We start from the raw sequence: 18023 nt of genomic DNA, 5'->3' as shown, positions 1-18023 counted from the left end.
TTGGGCAATAAGGGAGGGTTGTCCTGTACTATCTTGAAGTCAGCAGCAAATTATTTGACCCAGTAACATTTTACATTTGACCCAGTAAGATTTTACATTTGAATGCTGTCAGAACCATTTTGAAACATTTCAACAGCGAGTGACATAAATAGTAAAGGTACTCAAATATGTATGTCCATTTAAACCCATCATAAAAACAAACAGGTCTTCGTATTGTCATTTAACGTTATTTACGTTAGCATATTCTATAAAGAAATGGACTCAAAATGTTTTCGACGAAAACCTGTAATTTGTGCTATTTTTTTATACGTGTAGTTGGTTTACGTCATTTAAAAAGGTATTTACCATTTAGAAAGTATCTTTCTAAGCATCACATTTCCTTTGAAATTTGTTTTAAGTTCCAGTTAGGATTTTTCCCCATTTCGTGACGTCTATGAATAGGCGCTTATGATAGGGCGGTGCCAATCGTTAACTAACCAATGAGAGTTGTTACTGGGCGGGACTACAGGCTGACTGAACGGCAAGACGTCCAATCAATGGACTTTGAACATCGTCACGGTTTAAGTATTTGCGCGTTTCCGCCAGTCTACAGTCCTTTGTAATAATGTCGTCTGAACATGAAGATAGGTAAGATAACGTGTTCGACGAATGTTTTTTCTATCTGTTAAAATATTGATTATTTATGGAAAACAATTAGGAATTCTTATCGATTTAAGATGTATTGTAGTAAAAGATTGTTCATTAGCGGTTTAAAAACTAGCATTATTTGCCGATTTGGCATGTTCGTGCTCGCCCTGTTCCCGCCTCGTTAAAATCGTTTAGAAAAGTGTGTTTTTAATCCAGTTTCCTGCGATTTTGTCGTTTTGTTTTAGGATATCGTATTGATGTTAACTAAAAAGTGTTTTAAGATGAATTGGTGCCATATTTTCGATGTTCCGTTAAAATGCCGGTTCTTGTGACGCAACGTGTCTCACGCGCTGCTTCAGTACATCGTGTGACCGGCGCGTCCATGCGGCACATGGCCGTTTCATTTCCCTCGTTTTGAACCGATTGCGGACATTTTCAACATTCATTGTTATGTACTCTACTCGAGAACATTGTTTCGGATGCCATCCATTATTAAAACCGACTTTGTTGGCAGATTTAAGCCCTCAATCGAGAGGATATGTATGGCACATGGCCTTTCATGGGCGAGACAATGGAGTGTGGTCTGGGAGTATAACGTTAGGCCTAACGTCAAGGCCTGTTTTCAACCATTTCAAACCAACTATTTTCTAAGATTAAAATTTTATAACTTTAAAGGGTGGTATTTTTATGGATTTAAAAAGAAGCGAAGCGGTGTCGTTGTTTAATATGTAACTTGATATACTGTAACTTCATAATCGAGAAACATGCGTGTTAATTAAATGGTATATCAATCTGCGTGGTTATGCTGTTTCGTGACGTTTTTTATAAGATTGGATGTTGTAGTAATAGATTAATGTTGAATATGCGAATGAATGTGTCTCGGTGGAGCCACGTTGGTAATGGCGCTGAGCGAAAATGGCTGCCTCTTGGTAACGTAGATTTCAGAGGTTGCTATATCAGTTTCTTTAAGTTCTGTCTCAGTTTAACTAAACAATAATGAACATCGAAAAACAAACCTGTCGGACCCATTTTTATAAAAAGTAATGTTAGGTGGAGTGACAGTCTCCGTCACCGTTACTTTCAGTATGTGGGAAATGACGCAATGAAAGTGAATGGAGATTGACTGTGACTATGCCTCACAGTCTGAGCAATTTTTTTGGGGGGGGGGTGGGTTTATATATATATATATATATATATATATATATATATACATATATATACATACATTCTATGCAGTAGTAAAGTTCAGTTAATGTGTTCTTTGGAGATGTTCAGATTTTGGCACTGAGAAATTAATTTTGCGAAATGAGTTGTCAATGTACTAATTACAACCTCTTATTGCAGACCCAGAGACAATGGCCCGGAGGGGATGGAGCCAGATGGAGTCATTGAGGTTGGTGTCTCTTAAGAGCCATTTCACCTAAAGTATTTATAACCACAATATTGTATACGTCTTTGTGTCTATGGATAGCAGGAATCACTATAGAATAAAGGTAGTAATTAGATACAGATATTACATATAACTAAACATAGTGGGTCATGAATTCCTTATCTTTGATCTGTCCACAAATTTAAATGTAAAATCAGGGCTTCATGTTATTTCGAGGCGGTTATACAATTTATAGAGGCTACAGAAGTCCATATATACTTAAATCTTTTTTTTTTTTTTTTGCAATAAAAATCATAGAATACTCAACAAAACATTATGCAACCCTGAAATAAAGTAATAAAATAGTTACTTGTAAGCTATTTATATTCAGGTGCAAAAAATGAGTTGTCGTGTGTTAATAATAATCAACTATAAATCACATTTATTTTACAGAGCAACTGGAAGGAGATTGTTGATAGTTTTGATGATATGAACCTGCGAGAGGCACTTCTCAGAGGAATCTATGCTTATGGTTTTGAGAAACCTTCCGCCATTCAGCAAAGGGCAATCCTCCCTTGTATCAAGGGTATGTAGAAATGTAACTATCCATCTATATTTGCTTGGCATATTTACTTGAACGAAAATATTTGTTTATTCACGCCCTTATCATCTGGGCAAGGCTGTGTCTGTCAGTGACACTCTGACCTATATCTGGTAAGGGCAGAGGAAATAAAGCCCATATTCATCCCAGTCATCTCAATACAGTGAGGCATAGACTGTTTCATGGTATGGGCACAAACTGCCTCGGCATACTCCTTGAAGGCTTTAGTGAGTAACCGACTGTGAAACACCAAATAATAATAATTAATATTCTCTCTATAGGTTATGATGTCATTGCACAGGCTCAGTCCGGCACAGGAAAGACTGCCACGTTTGCCATCTCCATCCTGCAGCAGATTGATGTGGAGCTGAAGGCCACACAAGCTATGGTTCTGGCACCTACCAGAGAGCTGGCCCAACAGGTGCGAACCATTTCACATTCAACACTAGGGACACAAGATAAAGTCTTGCAAATGTTTCAGTTTTATACACGTGTCCCCTATCATCTGGGCAAAGCTGTGCCTGCCAGTGGCACAAAGCTTATATCTGTTAGGGGCAGAGGAAATGAAGGCCATATTCATCCCAGTCGGCTCAACGTAGTGAGAAAAAGACTGTTTCATGCTATGGGCACATACTTGTCTTAACTTGACTCATGAGCTCAGCTAGTTTCAGATGCAATGAATGTTAAATGGGATTGATCTCTCAAGCTGATGCAGAACTCTCTTCTGTTCTCCTCAGATTCAGAAGGTGGTCTTGGCTCTTGGAGACTACATGGGGGCAACTTGCCATGCCTGCATTGGGGGTACCAATGTTCGTAATGATGTTCAGAAGCTTCAAGCTGATGTGCCCCACATAGTGGTCGGAACCCCTGGCCGTGTGTTTGACATGCTCAACCGCAGATATCTCTGTAAGTACTTGATTTGGTTCATCTTGATTTCAAGTCTAATTCTAGAATTTGAGTTTTGTTCTTTTTTTTTAATTCTATTTAATTGGCTAATTTGCGTTTTTTTTTTTCTTTCACCTCTCCTCCAGCTCCTAAATATATAAAGATGTTTGCCCTGGATGAGGCAGATGAAATGTTAAGTCGTGGTTTCAAGGACCAAATCTATGAAATTTTTCAGAAGTTGGCCACAGACACTCAGGTAAACAAGTCTATATTATTTTGTGTGCATCCACGCCAAAGTTCCCTCACCTGCCAGCGCTCTGTGCTGTGATGGGTATCAAGTTCTTTGGTAGAGTGAAGTAACTGCTCTCCACTATGATTGGGCTCTTCAGTCCCTGTTCATAACTATTTAAGCAGCTGACATTAAATTTAAAAAAAAATATTTGTTTTACTTTTTACTTCATAAAGGAAATCCAACCTGAAGTTTCACACAGAATTGTAAGACATTTTAAGAATCGATTTGATCAAGTAGTTTTTACCAGATGTCGTATTGGGCATACGAGAATAACACATGGTTTTTTGCTCCAAGGTGAAAACCCTACTCGGTGTTTGTGCTGCAAAACTCCTCTTACTGTAAAACATATTTTACTGGACTGTCCTGCTTTTACTGATTCCAGAAAGACTTTTTATGAAATGAACTCTTTTAAGGACATTTTTGACAAAGTGAAACCAGAAAAGATTTTAGAATTTTTATCATGTATTAACACACATCTTAATTTGTTTTATTTTGTTTGTTGATTTTTAAATTGTATATTTATTGTTGAAAGATTCCTGCCATGAAGATAGCCTTGGTTGCTGACATGGCACTAAATAAAAAAAAATACATACATACTTATTAAAGGTTTGAATATGGCTGCTTTTTGCTTTGATCAGTCCAACTATTAATCTTTATGGTCTCAATTTATTTTGAGGCCTGAACCTAATAGAGGGTCTTACCTTTTTTCACAGGTGATTCTTCTGTCTGCCACCATGCCTCAGGAGGTGCTGGAGGTGACTACAAAGTTCATGAGGGATCCCGTTCGTATCCTAGTTAAGAAAGAAGAGCTGACCCTTGAGGGTATCCGGCAGTTCTACATTAATGTTGAGAAGGAGGTGAGTTGAGAGGAATGTGAGCTGTCATGTTTATGGTTTGCAGTGATTAGTGACAGTTATAAGGCTGTTTTGTGATGATCCCCATGCGTGTCAACTGATCCCAGACTCCCTGCAGTGCTCAATGTCTGATGAGCGTTTTGCTCAACAGTGCATTTTGAGCCTGTAGGACTCTGGGAACTTGATCTTAACTTTTAAATCTGAAAACGGCACTACTTAGTGGTTAATCTTAAATATAATTCAATTAAAAGAAAAGTATCCTTTTACAGAGCAGTTTTCTCTGTATTACAGGAGTGGAAGTTGGACACATTGTGTGACCTTTACGAAACCCTGACCATCACTCAGGCTGTAATCTTCATCAACACTCGCCGGAAGGTGGACTGGCTAACTGAGAAAATGCACGCAAGGGACTTTACCGTTTCTGCTCTGGTAAGTGAAAGGTTTTCTCGAATGAGGATTTTCAAAACCTGGTCAAACACTCAAGCAAACCCCTTCAGTCATTTTTAAAATGTACTTCCTGAATACACCAAAGTTCCCTCACCTGCCAGCGCTCTGTGCTGTGATGGGTATCAAGTTCTTTGGTAGAGTAAAGAAGCTGCTCTCCACAATGATTGGGCTCTTCAGTCCCTCTTCATAACTAATTAAGCAGATGACATTTTCATATCATGATTAGGCTTTTTACTTGAAATAGACTCTCTACACGTTATTGGGTGGGTCATTTATAACTGATGGTGTTGTATTTAATTTATTTGGATCATAGTTCGGTGAGACACCTCTTCCTTTAGTGGTTTAAACTGTCTTTTGGCCACTTTCCTGTTTTCTGAGGTTATGATCTATGGATGGGTTAGTGTATGAACTTTATTTTTTTTTTTTTAATCCTTTCAGTCAATGTTACAATGTAAGCTTGCAGCGTTGACCATATAAATATAAGCAAGCAGACGATGGGAAAAGATCCAGAGAGGGATCCTGTTTGTTGTTCTTTTGACATCTTAATTATACCAGTGCTGTAAGCTTTTTGAGTTAGACTGGTAAGAATGCGAGTTATCTACAATGGTTCAGCTCAACATTTTAAACCCTGTCGACCAGTGTATTTAGTGGTTGACTTAATGAATAGGATTTCTAAATTAATCTTGATGGCTGTAATCTGAGACCTCCGTTTCAAAACATAGCTGATATGGTCTTCCATCTGTTCACTGTCATCCGTTCAACTGTTTACATTTAATGACCATTTTCATGCTGCTCATAAATTCCTTTTTATGACTTTCCACTTTCTTTGACTTCATAGCATGGTGACATGGAGCAGAAGGAGAGAGATGTCATCATGAAAGAGTTTCGTTCCGGCTCCAGCCGAGTGCTTATCACCACTGATCTGCTGGTAAGCAAATCTACACACTAAGCTTTCACATCCAAAGATCCCTCTTCCACCAGTAATCAGTGCTGTGATGGAGATCATGTTCTTTGGGAGATTATTGAAACTGCTCCCACAGTGACGGGGTCTCAAAATCCCTTAACACTAATATAAGCAGTTGACATTCACACTTTTCAAGCACAATGGCTTTAATCTTTCAGAAAAGGTGTATACAATAATTAGTGCACCTACGTTCTCGATCTAAATCATTGGTCACTTTCATCTATACATTTGCTTTGAAATCATCTTCCACAAGGACTTTCCAAACAAGATTTATCACTCAAATGTATAGTTCTGTCTATAATGTGCTCGCCAGATCCTCAAGCAATCACAAAGGTCTGATTTTTGTATATTTTATCTTCAGGCAAGAGGCATTGATGTACAGCAGGTTTCCCTGGTCATTAACTATGACCTTCCAACCAACAGAGAGAACTATATCCATCGGTAAGTGCTTGGCTTTTATTTGCTTACCTTTTTTTTTTGTGTATGTGCTAACAGTGTTTTATATTTGTACAGAATTGGTCGTGGTGGTCGTTTCGGCAGAAAAGGTGTCGCTATCAACATGATCACTGAGGATGACAAGCGCACGCTCCGGGACATCGAGACCTTCTACAACACCACTGTGGAGGAAATGCCCATGAACGTTGCTGATCTGATCTAAGACACCTGACTTTTTTTCTTTTTTTTTTTCCCTTCTTTCCCTTTTTTTTTGTTTGTTTGTTTTTTTTCTTCTCTCCTGTCTCCTTTTCTCCCCTTCCCTCTTTAGTCTCATTCCAACCCACATCCCTGTTCACGCAACCCCTCACAAATCAAGTACTGTCAGTTCTGAGGGTGCGAACCTTTTATAAATCCAGTGTGTTGGTCACATCACTGAATACTCCATTATTCAGACATTCAGAATATTCATATTATAAGGCTCATTTAATCTTGCCCCTTTTGAGTGGTGCCATCTACTGATCAAGAGGAGGTGTTGCAGGGCTTCTTTGCATGCGTGGTGTAAATGTTAATGCACTGACTGATATATTGGATTGGACACATGCCCTGCTTGTCTTGATAGTGTTGGTTTAACCATTTTTTGAGATGTGACTGTTTACATAGGATTTGCTTTTTTGTAACACAGGGCAAAGGATGTAAAATACAGAATAATTCATGTGTAATATGGGGGACTTGGACATATTCCAAATTGCCATTCACTGCCATTTTTCTTTTAACAGAAGCATCAGCTAAAAGAAAGATGCTTTGGGTTGAAAGGAAGTTGGTTTGTGAGAGCAAACCAGATTGTAAAATTACTAAATGTGGTCAAGTCATTTTCTCCAGCGGTCCAATTCTTCTGTTACATCTCGTGTTGTCCTGTGTGCGTGGCTGTAGCTCTTTGATTTTTGTAAATAGGCTTTACTCTGGCGGGGCGGGTGGTTGAAGGCATTAGAAATGGGTTTGTATGATTGGTGAATGACCCACCATTGTATTGCCTCAGAATTTTTTCTCTGCATCAAAGTCCTATTGGGGAGTGTTGCTCCTGTAACCTACCTCACCAAACTGTTGGAGGGGTCTAAATATGTAAGGACCAAACTGCAGTAGTAGAGTATATAGAGATCATTATGTCTTCGTATTGTTCAAAAAATGCCTGTCTTTGTTGGGTGGGTTTGGATGTGGGGGTTTACATTGGTCAGTGCTATTTTTTTAAAACAAATTTATTACAAATGTGATAATTATTAACCTTTTTGAGACAGAAGCCATGTATTAAATCTTTTCTACATTGGACTCTGTATAGTATTTATTTTAATGGTCTGAAATAAAGGTATTTCCCATTTTTAACATGCTAAGCTGCCTCTCAATCGTTCATTATGGGCTTCATTTGCAATAAATCAACTGTTGGATCTTGTAAAATACAAACGTCAAAGGCCTTTTTTTTTGTTGCTGTTTTTTTGTTCTGTGGGTGTGATAGGAGAAACTAGTCTTCAGTAAAAGGATCGTTTCTCAGGGATCACGAGAGAATGGTGTGTACAGTTATTTGAGATTCAATATTTTAAATATAAATACAATAAAAACAATTCTGTCTAGTTATTGTCGTGCACTGTTATGTATGTTTATAATCCTATATTCACTTTGTAACCCTGGACCGCAAAACAAGTGTTTGGAATTTAAAATGTGTACATCTGAAAGCTGAATAAATAAGCTTGCCATGACGTATGTATGTTAGACTAACAGTAGTGGGTGGGGATACAGATGTTTGATAATCTGTAATCTAAGGAGTTTTAAAAAAAATATTGAGAATCGCATTTCAACTTTTCTACATTAAAGTTGATCAAAATGCACATTAATATTAAAATGGGGATATATATATATATATTTATTTTGTTTTTTAAAATAAATTAAAAATGCCAAAAATGTATTTATATGCTACAATGTATTTTTGGCTGTTTACAAAATACACCTGTGCTACATCAGTCTTCAAGTGTCACCCGTGAACCGGATGTGACCTGTTTGACAGAAGGTAGACATGCCTCTAAATGGAAAATATAACGTGAAAATCTCAGTAAGTTGCAACAGTTGATCAAATACTGATTGGAAAGAAATGTTTGTTGATAAAATTATATAAGTCAAATTTAACTCGTATTATGGTTAAACTTGTTAATTCGACTGTAATTTAAGTCTAACATGGCGCTGCCCGGAACGTGTCTTTCCAACGCCGTGCACATTTATTTTATCTAAGGAAATGAAAGAAAATAGAAATTTGCTTATTTTTCTGTTAAATTTTGTCTGAAGCTCTGAAAATTATTAATTTGTTACACACAAAATGTATAATTCTGTCACCCTGCAGCCCAAGCTGAGCAAGGCTAAGCCTGGTTGGTATCTGGCTGGTAGACCCAACACTCACCGGCCACTTTATCAGGTACACTTTACTGGTAGGCTACCGGATTAGACCCACTTTTGCTTTCAGAACTGCCTTAATCCTTCATGTCATAGATTCAACAAGGTATTAGAAATATTCCGGTAACACTTTACAATGACAGTACATGAATAATGATGTATTATTATGTAAACTAAACATTACTTTATTATGAATTAATGAAGGCGCGCATCATTAACTAACTTTAACTTCAACATATTCACATAAGTTCATGTGAGAATAACAGCTACCTTAATTACTTGTTAGTACATGATTGTTTATTAATTAATAATTTAATTACCACATTAGTTTATGCTTAATTAAACCATGATGAACTCATGATATGTTAATGTATAACTAGACAGTAAAGTTCGTCGAGACAAACTTTGAGGCTGGCTTGACAAAGCCTGTTGGTAATAGTTTATTTAGTTTAAAAACAGTTTGAAAAAGTATAAGTAGCATGTTATTAGCATGATTCTAGCATAGATTAGCAAGTTATTAGCATGAATTAGCATCTTATTAGTACGATTCTAGCATGGATTAGCATGTTATTAGCATGATTCTAGCATGATTTAGCATGTTACTAGCATAATTCTAGCATGAATTACTGTGTTATAAGCATGATTGTAGTAAAATTAGCATGTTACTAGTGTTTTTCTAGCATGAAGTAGCATGTTATTAGCATGATTCTTGTATGAATTAGCATGTCACTAGCATGAGTCTAGTATGAATTAGCATGTTACTAGCATGATTCTAGTATAAATTAGCATGTTATTAGCATGATTCTAGCATGAATAAGCATGTTACTAGCATGATTCTAGCATGAATTAGCATGTTACTAGCATGATTCTAGTATGAATTAGCATGTTATTAGCATGATTCTAGTATGAGTTAGCATGTTATTAGCATGATTCTAGCATGAGTTAGCATGTTACTAGCATGATTCTACCATAAATTAGCATGTTACTAGCATGACTCTAGGATGAACTGGCATGTTACTAGCATGATTCCAGTATGAATTAGCATGTTATTAGCATGATTCTAGCATGAATTAGCATGTTACTAGCATGATTCCAGTATGAATTAGCATGTTACTAGCATGATTCTAGCATGAATTAGCATGTTACTAGCACGATTTTAGCATGAATTAGCATTATTCTAGCATGAAGTTAGCATGTTGTTAGCATGATTCTAGCATGAATTAGCATGTGCTAAGGTGTTGCTAGGTGGTTGCTAAGGTGTTGCTAGACGGTTGCTAGGGTGTTTTGAGTGGTTGCTAGGTGGTTGCTTAGGTGTTGTTAGGTGGTTGCTAAGGTATCCTAAGTGGTTGCTAGATGGTTGCTAGGGTGTTCTGAGTGGTTGCTAAGGCGTTGCTAGGTGGTTGCTAGGGTGTCCTGAGTGGTTGCTAGGTGGTTGCTAAGGTGTTGCTAGGTGGTTGCTAGGGTGTCCTGAGTGGTTGCTAGGTGGTTGCTAAGGCGTTGCTAGGCAGTTGCTAGGGTGTTATGTGTGGTTGCTAGGTGGTTGCTAAGGTGTTGCTAGGCGGTTGCTAAGGTGTCCCAAGTGGTTGCTGGGTGGTTGCTAAGGTGTTGCTAGGTGGTTGCTAAGGTATTCTGAGTGGTTGCTAAGGCGTTGCTAGGCGGTTGCTAGGGTGTCCTGAGTGGTCGCTAGGCCCTTACTAAGGCATTACTAGGCCGTTGCTAGGTGGTTGCTAGGCAGTTGCTAGGGTAATTTGGGTGGTTGCTAGGCAGTTGCTAGGGTACCCTGGTTGGTTACTAGGCAAACCTCACATACATGCTTGATAAAACATTTATACTTAGTAAGCATGTCTAGCAAGTTACAGTACTTGGCTAGTCAATATTAGCATGTAGCTAATCACTGCTAGCATGTGTAGCATTTAGGAAGTTCCGTTGGCTAGCATGAGTCAAACGAGCCAATCTCCAAGTCTCTACGATGTTCTGATGCTGAGATATAGCTGTTGATGAATGGTTGCTAGGGTACTCTGTTTTGTTGCTATGGGCGAGGTTACAGAGTGCACTTGAATGTGGTTGGCTGTCTAAGTCAAATGAACCAACCCCCATGTCTCTATGACACTGCTATGCAAAGATATGCATCTTGGCCTATTTTAATGGAAGTCTATGGAATCAATTTGGGGGCGTGGCTTGTGAGCTTCATTATCATATTAAGATGCTCATTGGTTGCCTGAGTCAGATGAGCCATCCCCCAAGTCAATAGGACACTGCTAAGCAAAGATATGAATATGATGAATATGAATAGCATGTTACTAGCATGATTCTTATACAAATTAGCATGTCATTAGCATGTTTCCAGTATGAGTTAGCATGTCATTAGCATGATTAGCATATGAGTAGCATGTTGCTAGCATGATTGGCATGTCATTAGTATGTTAGAATTATAAGCATTTTATAGCACAGCTAATTACAGTCTATAGGCCAGTTGCTAGGGTGCAGTATGTGGTAGTTAGGGGTGTGGCTAGAAAGTTAAAAGGCCATCAGTGATTGGCTGCTGGCTAGACTGAGTTAAATGAGCTCAGCCATTAGTCTGTAGGACAGTCTGATGCAGAGTTATAAGCTCACAAAGTTTGATCCCATGTTAAGTCAATGAGAGTCTTTTGTAATGGAAGTCTACGGGACAGCTGCTAGGGTGCAGTATGTGGTAGTTAGGGGTGTGGCTAGAAAGTTAAAAGCTCATCAGTTATTGGCAGTTTGGTAGTCTGAGTTAAATGAGCTCAGCCATTAGTCGGTAGGACAGTCTGATGCAGAGTTATGAGCTCACAAAGTTTGATCCCATGTTAAGTCAATAAGAGTTTTTTGAATAGAAGTCTATGGGACAGTTGCTAGGGTGCAGTATGTGGTAGTTAGGGGTGTGGCTAGAAAGTTAAAAGGCCATCAGTGATTGGCTGCTGGCTAGACTGAGTTAAATGAGCTCAGCCATTAATCTGTAAGACAGTCTGATGGAGAGTTATGAGCTCACAAAGTTTGATCCCATGTAAAGTCAATGAGAGTCTTTGTAATAGAAGTCTATGGGACAGTTGCTAGGGTGCAGTATGTGGTAGTTAGGGGTGTGGCTAGAAAGTTTAAAGCTCATCAGTTATTGGTAGTTTGGTAGTCTGAGTTAAATGACCTCAGCCATTAGTCTGTAGGACAGTCTGATTCAGAGTTATGAGCTCACAAAGTTTGATCCCATGTTAAGTCAATGAGAGTCTTTTGAATGGAAGTCTATGGGACAGTTTCTAGGGTCCAAAAGTGGTTGCTAGGGCGTGGCTAGAAAGTTTAAAGGTGATCAGTCATTGGCAGTTTGATAGTCTGAGTTAAATGAGCCCAGTTAGAGTTCTGTGCGACAGTCTGACGCAAAGTTACGAGGTCACAAAGTTTGGTCCAATGTTAAGTCTATGGGATTTTTCCGACAGTCCCGGGACGTTTTTCGGAAAACCGAAAGTCGGATCAGTCTGAGTAGATATAGCAACCCGAGTCAGAATAGTTCGGAGGTCTGGTGTGAGTTTGGTGGTAATAGCTTGAAAGCTCTAGGAGGAGATGCGTTTTGTTTTTTAGTCTCAGAAGAAGAAGAATAACTAGATTCTTAAAGTTTGAGAACAAACTTTGAGGCTGGCTTGTGAAAGCCTGACGGTAATAGTTTATTTAAACAGTTTTAAAAAGTATGAAAAGATAGATAGATAGATAGATAGATAGATAGATAGATAGATAGATAGATAGATAGATAGATAGATAGATAGATAGATAGATGTTGTTAGCATGATTCTAGCATGAATTAGCATAATGTTAGCATGATTCTAGCATGAATTAGCATGTTGTTAGCATGATTCTAGCATGAATTAGCATGTTACTAGCATGATTCTAGTATGAATTAGCATGTTACTAGCACGATTCTAGCATAAATTAGCATGTTACTAGCATGATTCTAGCATGAATTAGCATGTACCTAGCATGATTTTAACATGAATTAGCATGTTACTAGCATGATTTTAGCATGAATTAGCACGATTCTAGCATGAATTAGCATGTTGTTAGCATGATTCTAGCATGAATTAGCATGTTACTAGCATGATTCTAGCATGAATTATCATGTTGTTAGCATGATTCTAGCATGAATTAGTATGTTACTAGCATGATTCTAGCATGAATTAGCATGTTACTAGCATGATTCTAGCATGAATTAGCATGTTGTTAGCACGATTCTAGCATAAATTAGCATTTGACTAGCATGATTCTAGCATGAATTAGCATGTGACTAGCATGATTCTAGCATGAATTAGCATGTTGTTAGCATGATTCTAGCATGAATTAGCATGTTACTAGCATGATTCTAGTATGAATTAGCATGTTACTAGCACGATTCTAGCATGAATTAGCATGTTACTAGCATGATTCTAGCATGAATTAGCATGTACCTAGCTTGATTTTATCAAGAATTAGCATGTTACTAGCATGATTTTAGCATGAATTAGCACGATTCTAGCATGAATTAGCATGTTGTTAGCATGATTCTAGCAAGAATTAGCATGTTACTAGCATGATTCTAGCATGAATTAGCATGTTGTTAGCATGATTCTAGCATGAATTAGTATGTTACTAGCATGATTCTAGCATGAATTAGCATGTTACTAGCATGATTCTAGCATGAATTAGCATGTTATTAGCATGATTCTAGCATGAATTAGTATGTTACTAGCATGATTCTAGCATGAATTAGCATGTTACTAGCATGATTCTAGCATGAATTAGCATGTACCTAGCTTGATTTTATCAAGAATTAGCATGTTACTAGCATGATTTTAGCATGAATTAGCACGATTCTAGCATGAATTAGCATGTTGTTAGCATGATTCTAGCAAGAATTAGCATGTTACTAGCATGATTCTAGCATGAATTAGCATGTTGTTAGCATGATTCTAGCATGAATTAGTATGTTACTAGCATGAATTAGCATGTTACTAGCATGATTCTAGCATGAATTAGCATGTTGTTAGCATGATTCTAGAATGAATTAGCATTTGACTAGCATGATTCTAGCATGAATTAGCATGTGACTAGCATGATTCTAGCTTAAATTAGCATGTTGTTAGCATGATTCTAGCATGAATTAGCATGTTCCTAGCGTAATTCTAGCATGAATTAGCATGTTGTTAGCATGATTGTAACATGAATTAGCATGCTACTAGCATGATTCTAGCACGAATTAGCATGTTGTTAGCATGATTCTAACATGATTTAGCATGTAACTAGCATGATTCTAGCATGAATTAGCATGTTTCTAGCATGAATTAGCATGTGACTAGCATGATTCTAGCATGAATTAGCATGTAACTAGCATGATTCTAGCATGAATTAGCATGTTGTTAGCATGATGGATAGATAGATAGATAGATAGATAGATAGATAGATAGATAGATAGATAGATAGATAGATAGATAGATAGATAGATAGATAGATAGATAGATAGATAGAAAGAATGATAGATAGATAGATAGATAGATAGATAGATAGATAGATAGATAGATAGATAGATAGATAGATAGATAGATAGATAGAAGCAGTTTATAGATAGATAGATAGATAGATAGATAGATAGATAGATAGATAGATAGATAGATAGATAGATAGATAGATAGATAGATAGATAGATAGATAGATAGATTAAAACAGTAGATAGATAGATAGATAGATAGATAGATAGATAGATAGATAGATAGATAGATAGATAGATAGATAGATAGATAGATAGATAGATAGATAGATAGATAGATAGATAGATAGATAGATAGATAGATAGATAGATAGATGGATGGTGTTTGAGCATGAGTCAAACAAGCCAACCCCCGCTTCTCTACGATGTTCTGATGCTGAGATATAGCTGGTGCCATATCGTTGCTAGGTTACTCTGTTTTGTTGCTATGGAGTTGATTGACAGCTTAGACTGATGATGTATCAAAGCTTCTTGCCAGTATGAACAGTTAAAAACAACCTCCATGTCTCTATCACACTGCAGCATGACAATATCAGTCTGAACCTCTTTAATGGCAGTCTATGGGACAGTTGCTAGGGTGCAGTATCTGGTTGTTAGGGTGTGGCTAAAAAGTTAAATGGCCATCAGTGATTGGCTGCTGGCTAGACTGAGTTAAATGAGCTCAATCATTAGTCTGTAGGACAGTCTGATGCAGAGTTATGAGCTCACAAAGTTTGATCCAATGTAAAGTCAATGAGAGTCTTTTGCAATGGAAGTCTATGGGACGGTTTCTAGGGTCCAAAAGTGGTTGCTAGGGCGTGGCCAGAAAGTTTAAAGGTGATCAGTCATTGGCAGTTTGATAGTCTGAGTTAAATGAGCCCAGTTAGAAGTCTGTGTGACATTCTGATGCGGAGTTATGAGGTCACAAAGTTTGATCCAATGTTACGTCTATGGGATTTTTCCGACGGTCCCGGGACGTTTTTCGGAAAACCGAAAGTCGGATCAGTCGGAAAAGATATAGCAACTCGAGTCAGAATAGTTCGGAGGTCTGACCCGAGTTTGATGGTCATAGCTTGAATGGCCTAGGACGAGATAGAGTTTAATTTTTAGTCTCAGAAGAAGAATAATAATATTAATAATAATAAGTTTAATAGGATAACAGTAGTCTGGCTTGCTACACAAGCCAGCCTAATAATAAGTTTAATAGGATAACAGTAGTCTGGCTTGCTACACAAGCCAGCCTAATAATAATAAGTTTAATAGGATAACAGTAGTCTGGCTTGCTACACAAGCCAGCCTAATAATAAGTTTAATAGGATAACAGTAGTCTGGCTTGCTACACAAGCCAGCCTAATAAGTTTAATAGGATAACAGTAGTCTGGCTTGCTACACAAGCCAGCCTAATAAGTTTATATAGAATATCAGTAGTCTGGCTTTGACAAGCCAGCCTAATTATGTTGTGACTTTACCTGGAGGGGCACATCACCCTTAACCCATTCTTAACCACTCATGAACTCTTTATGCACGTTTAACTTGTGAGTTTACACTGAATAACTGCAGATAAGTGTTCTGTCAACATCAACATGAACATGAGATCATGAGTAGTTAAGGATGAGTTAATAAGGTGATGTGCCCCTCCAAGTAAAGTCATGACAACTATACATTAACAGCTTATGAGTTCATGTTGGTTACATTACTCTAAACTTAAATGTTAATTAATACATTAATTAACAACATATACTAACAAGTAATTAAGGTTGCCGTCATTCACACATGAACTCATGTGAATCATGTTGTAGTTAAAGTTAGTTAATGATGCGCGCCTTCATTAATACATAATAAAGTAATGTTTAGTTTACATATTAATACATCATTATTCATGTACTATTATTGTAAAGTGTTACCAATATTCCTCAGAGATTTTGGTCCATTTTGACATGATAGCATCACACAGTTGCTGCATGTTAGTTAGCTGCTCATCCATAATCTCTCATTTCCCCACATCCCAAAGGTGCTCTATTGGATTGAGATCTGGTGACTGTGGCCCATCTGCCGTAAGGTTTGACGTGTTGTGCGTTCATGCTCTTTTGCCGCTCACTGGATAATTTATCTTTTTCAGACCATTCTCTGTAAATAATTTGTTGAGATGGTTGTGTGTGAAAATCCCTGTAGATCCGCAGTTTCTGAAAAACCCAGACCAGCTCATCTGGCACCAACAACCATGCCACAATCAAAGTCTTTTAAATCTTCTTTTTTCCCCCATTCTGATGCTCGGTTTAAAGATCATCTTGACCATGTCTACATGCCTAAATGCATTGAGTTGCTGCCATGTGATTGGCTGATTAGAAATTTATGTTACCGAGCAGTTGGACAGGTGTACCTAATAAACTGGCCGAGTGTTGGAAAAACTAGGTTGCTTTTGGTGGTGTGGTGTTAGTAAGGGAGTCCTTATGCCCCAGTATAATGATGGGAAATTTTTACTCTCAGTAAGCCTTTGGGTGAGGCGTTAAACCAAGCTCCTGACTTGCTGTGGTCATTAAAAATCCTATGGCACGTCTCATAAACAGGGGGTGTAACCCTGGTGTCCTGACCAAGTTCCCTCTCTCTGCCCTTCCCAACCACAGCCTTCCAATCACTCCCCATCCACTGAATTGGCTCTGTCTCCAGGGGCGCCTGTATAAAATCTGGCCACCCCAATATGATTTTGCTGTTGATATTATTAATTTAAATGTACTTGCGTAAATTCACAACATTTCAATAAATAAATAGCAGCCACTAAATATTGTGGATTGATTAGTGGCACTGACCTAGATCATCATTGACCACTCATACAAAAAAAATCAATCTTCAAAAGACAGCGATGGCAATATAATCTTTACCTAAAGGTACATTTATAAAAGTAGCTGTAATAGTAATATTGTGGTGACTCAAAAATGAATATGGATAAATGACATTATTAGAGTTTGTATAGTGAGTGTGTATATAGTAATGCCTTTGTTTGTTTTATTAATTCATTCATTAATCTTCATTAATTTCAGACATGACATGTACCATATAGTGTGCAATAAAAGCTTGACTGAAAAGTTTTTTATACTGTATATATTAAAAGTGTTTGTAAACTAAATATGGATTTCTTTATTTTATTGAATTTGAATTATATTGATTTTTTAGGAATAAATTGCGATATTTCAAGAGTAATTAAATGAATTAAAACCACATTATTTCATTTATCAGATACAAAAATGTAACATTACACTGAATTTGTTAATGTTTTGTGTGTGCCACCCCAAGATTTGGGGCTGCCTCTTCTGGCCACCCCTAAGAAAAGTTTCTGGGGGCGCTACTGACTGTCTCTCCTCTTCACCTGCAGATGGTGTGTGGTGAGGCACTAGTGCTGTTGTCCTCTGAGTCTGACTGCCGTCATCGTCCAGGTGGAAGCTGCACACTGGTGGTGGTGAGAAAGACCCCCTTACACAAATGTAAAGGCGCTTGGATGTATGTACACAAAAAACATGCTACAAATGCACATTACATTGTTGTTGTCTTTAACCAAAAATGGGTTATTGATATTAAACAAAGTACTTATGCAACTACAGTATAAAAAACATTCTGAAAT

The 18023-nt window shown here is 37.6% G+C and overlaps 2 protein-coding genes and 1 non-coding gene across 5 annotated transcripts in view; all 3 read left to right on the top strand.

Moving 5' to 3' along the window:
- Positions 1-562: 562 nt before the first annotated feature.
- On the top strand, positions 563-8100 carry eif4a1a (eukaryotic translation initiation factor 4A1A). Its single transcript, NM_198366.3, has 11 exons — positions 563-627; positions 1972-2020; positions 2450-2582; positions 2879-3018; positions 3335-3503; positions 3629-3738; positions 4488-4631; positions 4920-5057; positions 5914-6003; positions 6401-6480; positions 6553-8100. Exons 1-11 carry the CDS (start codon positions 605-607, stop codon positions 6695-6697), a joined length of 1221 nt encoding a protein of 406 aa, NP_938180.1. The 5' UTR covers positions 563-604; the 3' UTR covers positions 6698-8100.
- LOC137496279 (small nucleolar RNA SNORD10) lies at positions 4698-4836 on the top strand. Its single transcript, XR_015496708.1, has one exon. It is a non-coding gene; the product is annotated as a small nucleolar RNA SNORD10 (small nucleolar RNA).
- A 390-nt stretch (positions 8101-8490) lies between the features above and the next one.
- The window catches only part of LOC147835992 (uncharacterized), a 41488-nt gene continuing 31955 nt past the window's right edge, over positions 8491-18023 (top strand). Inside the window, exons 1-3 of one of the 3 annotated variants that reach the window (XR_015495713.1) lie at positions 8491-8572; positions 8858-8929; positions 17778-17902. Coding sequence is in view for 2 of the 3 variants with exons in the window: in XM_087261152.1 (XP_087117278.1) it covers positions 8537-8572; positions 8858-8929; positions 17778-17861 (192 nt within the window). In the remaining variant the exon portion in view is untranslated. The remainder of the gene's footprint in view (positions 8573-8857; positions 8930-17777; positions 17903-18023) is intronic. The other 2 variants (XM_087261152.1, XM_087261153.1) reach the window with 2 other exon arrangements.

Source organism: Danio rerio, chromosome 7 (assembly GCF_052040795.2).
Source record: "Danio rerio strain M-AB ecotype USA chromosome 7, GRCz13ab, whole genome shotgun sequence".
Taxonomy (NCBI): Eukaryota; Metazoa; Chordata; class Actinopteri; order Cypriniformes; family Danionidae; genus Danio; species Danio rerio.
This window is presented reverse-complemented; position numbering and strand designations above follow the sequence as displayed.

Excerpts from the sequence above, each read along its gene's own strand:
- eif4a1a (NM_198366.3), top strand. The coding sequence starts at position 605 with ATGTCGTCTGAACATGAAGATAG. Across the intron at positions 2,021-2,449 it reads AGCCAGATGGAGTCATTGAG|AGCAACTGGAAGGAGATTGT; the intron begins GTTGGTGTCTCT and ends TTTATTTTACAG. Across the intron at positions 6,481-6,552 it reads AGAGAGAACTATATCCATCG|AATTGGTCGTGGTGGTCGTT; the intron begins GTAAGTGCTTGG and ends ATATTTGTACAG.